Genomic DNA, 8,582 nt, shown 5'->3' with positions numbered 1-8,582 from the left:
CCCCATTCCCCCCCCCAGTCCATCCAGGCACTCTGCAGTTATGCCTGACTTAAGCAGAGATTTAAGACTCAGCCTGATCCCGTGCCCAGATGCCAAACCCAGTGCTCTCCAGTCCCTTCTGTGCTCCATCAGCCCACATCAATGACCAGAGAACCAGCAAGAGCCATCCAAAGCTATGTCCCTCCCTGGAGGCTCCTTTCTCAGGAGGCTTTGCTGGTGGCAGGGGCCAGGACTCACCCAGCGCTCTGGACTGCAGCCCTGGAAAGCAAAGGCAGAGGAAGAGGAGGTCAGGAGAGCGGCTGCTTTGTCACTGATGAGGAAGCATCTCACCAGGGTCTCTTGGACCTTCCCACCAGCCAGATGCTCAGGCCATGCTCCATGTCCTCCCACCCACAACCCATTTCCTTCTTCCCATCCTTCCATTGCCCAAAGAGCTTCTTTTAAGGAAGGCAAAACCTGTTCTGACACAACTCTGATCCCATTCCGTGTACGTCCATGGGCCAGGTATCAGCCTCGCGCCACCCCGATGCCCTCCACTCCATCCCCCCTGCTACAAACTCACCTTTCCTTCGCCAGAGACAATCCATGACAACATAAATCATCAGAAAAAGCAGGGCGAATGCAACCACAAATCCAATCCAGAAATCATCCTTGTAGATAATGGGAACTGAGAAATAAGAAAACACCAGGAGAAGGCCTCATTTTACACTCCCCTGAGTGAGGAGAAGAAAAAACCTAAAACTACTTCAAATTTCCAGTTCCTCAAGCCTTGTGCTGGGAGACCTAGGCTCAACAGGACATCATCCTCCCCAGCCCGTGGACACCCCAATGATCCCCTGAAACACACCAGGATCATGTCTCCTGCAATAAAACTCACTTCTGGGTGCACCCCCCGCCCCTTCCCACTCTCCCCACATATTTCTCCAGCCCCCTGACATCAAACACCCCCCAAGCAGCGTGGCAAACCCCAGCCCTGCTGCCATCCTGCACCTGAGATGTACAGGGACGACGCCTGCTCCTGCTCCAGGAGGCTGTTCCTCATCACGCACCACACTTTCATGCCTGCCTTCCACCTCACAATGATGACGTCTTCGATCTCAAAGAGGCCCCTCTCATCTGGGGAATGTCTCTGGGAGACCGAAGGGAGATGCTGCCCGTCACCATCCTTCCACAGCACCTGTGGTGGCGGGTACCAGCCGGCCGATCGACACACCACCCGGATGCTTATTTCATCGTAAGCCTCCTGAGAGAGAAGAGGGACAGAGCCCATGGCTGGGGGAAGAGCCCAGGGTTGCCCAAAGTTAGGGATGGACCCAGCTCAAAGGCCAAGACCCAACCGCGCTCCAGACACATCCCAGGGTGCCCAGGGGGCTGTGGGGCTGGCCATGTGCTCCTCATACCACCAAACCCACCCCAACATCTGCAGGAACCAGAGAGCCACGTGCTCCTCACACAGAATCACGGAATTGTCAGACTTGGAAGGGACCTCTAGAGATCATCTAGTCCACACCAACAAACCCACCCCAACATCTGCAGGAACCAGAGAGCACTGATGACCCCAGATCTCCCATACAACAACCTGGCAGAGCAACACTGAGCAGCCGAGCTTTGGCACCTCAAGGCAGCATCACAGAACCAACACAGCATCACCAGGACACCACAGAGACTCAAGGCCACCACATCCATACTGCTCTGCCCCCAAGAACACCTCCAACATCACTTGCGTGCTCCCTCCTGGGCAGGCACGGATGGGAAGAGAACCCTCGCACCCCACCTCTTTCAGTGGCTCATGGCCTTCCGCACTGAATGGATGGACGTGAGGATGGGACAGAGCTATGAGAGGGACACACCAACCCAGGGACACCTGCACCATCCCCACGAAACACTACAGAGGCCACAAACCTGCCACCTCCAGCTCCACCACAGCTTCTCCATAAGAGGCAGCATCTCGCACAGTGCAGATGTACTGGCCATCATCAGAGGGTCTCAACCCAGAGATCCGCAAGTCCAGGCTCCCATTGGAGAGACCATCTCTGACCAACTCTGTCCTTCCAGCGTATTCCTTCATCTGCTCACCATACTGGTCCTCTCCATTTCGGTAGAGGTGCACTGTTTCAGAGACCTGGTGCCGGATCCACCTGATCTCCAAGCTCCGAGCGTCCACCTCTGGGGACAAGTGACACGGCAGCACAACGTCCTGCCCCAAAGTGACAAGGAGAGGTCGGCCTGGTCCCACCACTCTGAACTCCACTTGGTGATGGAGAAGGACACAGGGAGACAGAGATTACACCCATGTTAATTTAGGGGCATCACATGACAAGGGGCCAGCTGGTATGAGCAGTACCTGCTGAATCCCGTGGGTGTTGCTTTGCCCTCCCCATGGCCCAAAGACACTGGAGAAACTGGAGAGGGAGCAGGAGGACTCAAAGGAGAATGAGGTATCCTGGGGGTGGCAACCTGCTCCATGACCCCCCAGCCCTGAAATGACGCCTACCCCAGCCCAGCCAGCCCCGGTAGAAAGGACAAAGGCTTTGCGGGAGGACCGCAGGGTGGGACTGAAGATGTCCCAGGAAAATGGACATGTGGCATCACAAGACCAAGGGAAAGTAAAAGCAGCCGAGCTCTGGGCTCAGCTGCTCCTGACCCACAGCACCTCCCCTGACCCACATCTGCCACCCAGAGCACGCTCAGCCCCCCCAGCCCTGCAGGATCCCTACCTGATCCCAGCCGGAGGAGGTGGAGAGTCAGGAAATGACTGAGGAGGCCCCATGGGCTCGTGGGGAACCCCATCTGCGTCCGGAGCTGGAGAAGAGGGTGGGAAGGGAGGCAGAGGGAGGGCAAGGGGGGGTTACAGCCGCCACAGAGGGGATGGGGAAGAAGGGCTGCACCTGCCCCCAACACCACTCCAGAAATCCCACCAAACCACCTGCACCCTGACGTCAGAAGGAACCCTTGGTCGAAGGCAGGACAGGATCCATGCAGGGCTCCCAGTGCAGACCCTTCTCTGCCCCACTGCCCTCCCCAGGGGTTACTTGAAATCCCTTACAAGATTTTAAGTTAAATTATATATTCTAAATTCATCACAGAAAGGAAATTCACTCACCAGACCAGTACAAGCTGCAGGAGGAAGTAACCGACACGATGCACCCAAGGTCTTGTACTTCTGCTCAGTTTCCGGTCGCAGTGCTAGCGGTTTTTGGGGCTGGGTTTTCAAACTCTACCCCCAGCACTTCATAACATAAAGGAGCACCAAAAAAGGTTAAAAGAGGAGGAAGGAAAAATATGTGCATTTGGCTGCGAGAAGGTTAAGGTTAATTTAGAGCTTGGTTGTGATTTTTGGACATGGCGGAGGAGCCCAGCAGTGTCTCTGCAGCCCCACAACAGCCGGGAGCTTGCGGGGAGCCAGGGACAAGGGGACAAGATGGTTTGGGGGCGCTTTGAGTGTCAGAACACCCCAGCTGTGCCCTGTCCCTCTGCCCTGCCAACTTGGGGGCTTCAGATTGCTGAGGAGGACATGTCCCCTGCTGTCCCCAACTTTGCATCCACATCCATACCCAAAAGAAGGGGCGCAGTGGTGGGTATGGAGTTTCTAAGACAGGGGGAATACCCAGGTCTGGGGGTCCTGGGGACTGTACCCACACCTGGGGATGTGGACAAGGGATGAGCCCGTCTCAAACCCAAAGGGGGTCCAGGAGCCCGTATCCAACCCCAGGGGGGTCCAGGAGGAGCAGGGAGGCTGAAGAAGCACAGGGGGCACCCACAAATCCCCAACAAGGTCAGAAGAGCAGGGAGGTCCTGTTCCCTGCCCTGAGTATCCCCAACATCCCATTCCCAGCAGATCCCACCCCCTGGTGCTCCGCCCCAGTTCAGCTCCCAGCTCCGGAGCAGCAGCAGCGATTCACCATTGTAATAAATCCATCTAAAATAGCCCCAGGATGGGAAATTCCTTCCACCTCCGTAAGTTTCCTCTTCCGCTGCACCTGAAGGCACTCCAGAACAAAGATGCTTCCATGCACAGACCCCACTATCTCCCAAAGAAGCAAAAACAATGCAGCCACCTTCACCCAGCACCCAACTGGGAAGGGAATTGGGTAGAGACAAAGCAGTTTTCTTCAGAAAAGGGTCATGTGGTGCAGGAGGATGCTCACGGTGAGTACATGCCGGGCAGAGCCCAGGGGATCCAAGGGGTTCCAAGAGGTTCCAGGGGGCTCTAGGGGTGTCCAAGAGGGGTTTCTGGGGTGTTGAAGGAGTTGCAAGGGAATAAGAGGGGATCTAAGGGGTTCAAGGAGTTCCAAGGGATGTTCGGAGTGGTACCGAGGGGATCCAAGAGTTTCTAGGGGATCTGAGGGGATTCAGGGGGTTCTGAGGGGCACCCAAGGGGTTCAAGGGAGATTCAAGGTGTTCCAAGAGTATCAAAGGGGATCCAAGAGTTTCCTGGCTGCCCGGTGTGGCTTAGCCCCAGCCAGAAGCTCCCTCCCTCCCTCCCTATTCCCCAGTGGGGTGGGGAGAAGAGGGATAAAAGCTGGGGAAAACACCTCGTGGGTTGGAATAAAGACAGTTTAAGACAACGGTTACGGCAGAGGAAAATATCTTTCTTAATTGTAACAAAATATACAAAATAAAGGGATACAAGAGCATTTGCCCTCAGCACCTGAGGACTGATTCCCCAGCCCATCCCCAGCACAGCGGGAGGGTCCCAGGCCCCCGGCAGCCTCTGTCTCTGTCCCGAGCAGGATGTCTGTGAGGTGGAATATCCCTTTGGATGCCTCATCCTGGCCGTGCTCCCTCTCAGCTGCGAGGGGAAGCTGGAAAAGCCCTGGGCTGAAGTAAAGAGCATTTGCCCTCAGCACCTGAGGACTGATTCCCCAGCCCATCCACAGCAGAGAGGGAGGGTCCCACCCTCCCAGCCTCTGTCTCTATCCCCAGCAGGATGTCTGTGAGGTGGAATATCCCTTTGGATGCCTCATCCTGGCCGTGCTCCCTCTCAGCTGCGAGGGGAAGCTGGAAAAGCCCTGGGCTGAAGTAAACATTTCTCAGCCACGTATAAAAATATGTGTGACCAATGGCATTCTCACACTAAATCCAAACATCAGCCGTTACTAGAAAGAAAATTAACTCCATCCAAGCTGAAATGAGGACACCCCCGGCTGCTCAGAGACCCCACAGCAGCCCATGTGCCTGCCCCTCACTCCCCATCTTCTCCTACGGCTGGGGCAAAGAGAGGCACATCTCCTGCAGGTACATGCTGGGCAGAGCCCAGGGGATCCAAGGGGTTTCAAGAGGTTCCAGGGGGCTCTAGGGGTGTACAAGAGGGGTTTCTGGGGTGTTGAAGGAGTTGCAAGGGAATAAGAGGGGATCTAAGGGGCTCAAGGAGTTCCAAGGGATGTTCGGAGTGGTACCGAGGGGATCCAAGAGGTTCTAGGGGATCTGAGGGGATTCAGGGGGTTCTGAGGGGCACCCAAGGGGTTCAAGGGAGATTCAAGGTGTTCCAAGAGGATCAAAGGGGATCCAAGAGTTTCCTGGCTGCCCGGTGTGGCTTAGCCCCAGCCAGAAGCTCCCTCCCTCCCTCCCTATTCCCCAGTGGGGTGGGGAGAAGAGGGATAAAAGCTGGGGAAAACACCTCGTGGGTTGGAATAAAGACAGTTTAAGACAACGGTTACGGCAGAGGAAAATATCTTTCTTAATTGTAACAAAATATACAAAATAAAGGGATACAAGAGCATTTGCCCTCAGCACCTGAGGACTGATTCCCCAGCCCATCCCCAGCACAGCGGGAGGGTCCCAGGCCCCCGGCAGCCTCTGTCTCTGTCCCGAGCAGGATGTCTGTGAGGTGGAATATCCCTTTGGATGCCTCATCCTGGCCGTGCTCCCTCTCAGCTGCGAGGGAAAGCTGGAAAAGTTCTGGACTGAAGTGAACATTTCTCAGCCACGTATAAATATATTTGTGACCAATGGCATTCTCACACTAAATCCAAACATCAGCAGTTACTAGAAAGAAAAATAACTCCATCCAAGCTGAAATGAGGACATTCCGGGCTGCTCAGAGACCCCACATCAGTCCATGTGCCCGCCCCTCACTCCCCATCTGCTCCCCCAGCTGGGGCAAAGAGAGCCACATCTCCTGCAGGATCCAGGAGAGGACAGCGAGGAGCCTCTGGAGAAGGCCAGGGGTTGCTGGAGGCTACTGAGACGGTGGAAGGGGAGGAGAACATGTAGGAGGTGCTGTCGCTGAGGCACAGCTGGGTTTTCCTTGTCTCCACTCAAAACCAGGGGTGCAGGGTCTCCCTGTGGAACGAGGCTGGTGGGAAAGTGAAGATCTCGATCCCAGTGTCGGTATTGAGGAAAAGTCACCAGCCCCCAAGCCCACTCCAGTAAGACCCAGATCTTCCTGGGGAGCACGGACTGGGACAGGGGGATGGGAGTAGAGGTGGGAGCCATGAACTGGCCTTTCCTGTGCCTAACAGCACAGATCTCTCCTCAGGCTTTGGGTTCAGAGACCCCTTCCGCTCCAGAAACTCTGTGGCCAACCCAACAGCCCACCGCGAATCACCTCCCACCTCCCCCTCCACCTTCCAGCAGTGCCTCCCATTCCAGCACCCCTCCCAGCCCAGCAATCAGTAATTAGAACTAAATTTCTTGTGGTAAGGCAGGTTCTTCTGTATCCTTTCCCTTCTTGCATGTTTCATAGACTTCATCCGAGGTTCAGGATCAGACATGTTTGGACCCAGGTTCCCCATGCCTGCAGGGGACAGGAGAAGCCAGAGCATCAGGGTCAGAGCTCAGTCATAGAATCACGGTTTGGCTTGGAAGGGACCTTAAAGACCATCCAGTGCCACACCCTGCCATGGGCACAAACACCTCCCAGCAGACCAGGTTACTCCAGCCCCCTCCAACCTGGCCTTGAACCCTTCCAGGGATGGGGCAGCCACAGCTTCTCTGGCAAACCTGGGCCAGAGTCTCATGCCCTCACAGCAAAGACTTTCTTCTCATCTAAATCTCTCCTCTTTTAGTTTAAAACTCTCTTCACTGGCCAGCCCAGGTACACCTCCCAAACAGGGAAAAGGAGGAGAACTCCCCATAAAAAAACATCAAATAACATTAAATACCCTCTTCCCTCAATTCTGAGGATGCAGAAAATTTCTCCGCTCTACGGAAAGAGAAGATCAGGTCACATCCCATGGTTGTTCCCCAGCAAATCTGAGGGGAGGTGGTCCATTCCTGGGCTAGTGTCCCCAGTCTGCCCACCGCCCCAGGCACTACCCCTCAGGGTTTGCCTGGACCCAGGGAATGTATGGAGGGAGAAGATGGGCAAGGGCGGAAAGTGTTGGCCACAGAGCACCCATGATAGAACACCAAGGCAGGGGAAGCTCACAGAGACTTACCCGGTGCTGCAGGTCGTTGCTCTAGAAAGGAGAAAGAGAAGCAATGAGTGACAAGAAGGGACAGATTCTCACCCCATGGAAGCTCCTGCAGCAGTGGGCAGAGCTTGGGCAGAGCCCGAACTCATTCTGTTTGGGGAGTGGGAACAGAGCCCCAAACCTGTGAATGGCTCCCTCCAGCCTGGCAATGTCTCATGGCTGGTGGCCATCGGATCTGGGCAGGGGAGAGGGTCCTTTCCTGATCTCATGTCCCCCAGCTGCCCACCCCACCAGGAACATCCCCTTGGGGTATAATCAAACCCAGGGAATACAGGATGCCCACCATGGCTAAGGTGGGGAAGGGTTGAGCACATAGCGCCCGGGAGAGGACACTGAGCCAGGAGGAGATCACCGAGACTCACCCAGTTCTTCTTCTCGATCCCCTGGAAAGGAAAACCAGAAGCAATGAGTGATCAGAGAGAACATCTTCTCATCACACACCTGCAACCACAGGAGTGGGTAGATCCCAAACTCCTCTTTGTTCCGAGTGGGAAAACACCCCCAAACCCTGCGCATGGCTCCCTCCAGCGTGGTTAATTCCCATAAACTCTCCCCAGAGACTCCGGTGAGGGGAAAGGATCAAGCCCTGCTCTGCTGTCCCCGAGCTGTCCATGCCTCCAGGCACATCCCCTTGGAATTTCTCCAGACCCAGGGGATGCCGGGATGGAGAGGACGGGCAAGGTGGGGAAGTGTCAAGCACAGAGCACCAGGGAGAAGACACTGAGCCAGGAGGAGATCACCGAGACTCACCCAGTGATAAATCTTGCATACCTGCAAAGGAAAACCAGAAGCAATGAGTGATCAGAGAGAACACTTTCTCATCACACACCTGCAACCACAGGAGTGGGTAGATCCCAAACTCCTCTTTGTTCCGAGTGGGAAAACACCCCCAAACCCTGCACATGGCTCCCTCCAGCCTGGTTAAGTCCCATAAACTGTCCCCAGAGACTCTGGTGAGGGGAAAGGATCAAGCCTTGCTTTACTGTCCCCAAGCTGTCCATGCCCCCAGGTACATCCCCTCTGGATTTGTTCAGACCCAGGGGATGCAGGGATGGAGAGGATGGGAAAGGTGGGGAAGCGTCAAGCACAGAGCACCAGGGAGAAGACACTGAGCCAGGAGGAGCTCACGGAGACTCACACAGTGTTACATCTTGTATACCTGCA

The 8,582-nt window shown here is 55.4% G+C and overlaps 1 protein-coding gene and 1 long non-coding RNA gene across 2 annotated transcripts; both read right to left on the bottom strand.

Moving 5' to 3' along the window:
- Positions 1–47: 47 nt before the first annotated feature.
- Positions 48–2,381, bottom strand: LOC106900173 (butyrophilin subfamily 1 member A1-like). Its single transcript, XM_014962164.1, has 5 exons — positions 2,345–2,381; positions 1,903–2,250; positions 991–1,272; positions 563–667; positions 48–258 (listed from the first exon to the last, which is right to left on the bottom strand). The coding sequence occupies exons 1-5, from the start codon at positions 2,379–2,381 to the stop codon at positions 62–64; spliced, it is 969 nt and encodes a 322-aa protein (XP_014817650.1). The 3' UTR covers positions 48–61.
- Positions 2,382–6,171: 3,790 nt separating this feature from the next.
- On the bottom strand, positions 6,172–8,243 carry LOC106900177. The gene is made up of 4 exons (XR_001414116.1): positions 8,169–8,243; positions 7,781–7,801; positions 7,383–7,403; positions 6,172–6,739 (listed from the first exon to the last, which is right to left on the bottom strand). It is a non-coding gene; the product is annotated as an uncharacterized LOC106900177 (long non-coding RNA).
- Between the last annotated feature and the right edge of the window lie 339 nt (positions 8,244–8,582).

The sequence above is a fragment of the Calidris pugnax genome, unplaced genomic scaffold (assembly GCF_001431845.1).
Source record: "Calidris pugnax isolate Ruff unplaced genomic scaffold, ASM143184v1 scaffold1193, whole genome shotgun sequence".
In the NCBI taxonomy this organism is placed as follows: Eukaryota; Metazoa; Chordata; class Aves; order Charadriiformes; family Scolopacidae; genus Calidris; species Calidris pugnax.
Note: the sequence above shows the minus strand (reverse complement) of the source record. Positions and strands in the feature narration are given on the sequence as shown.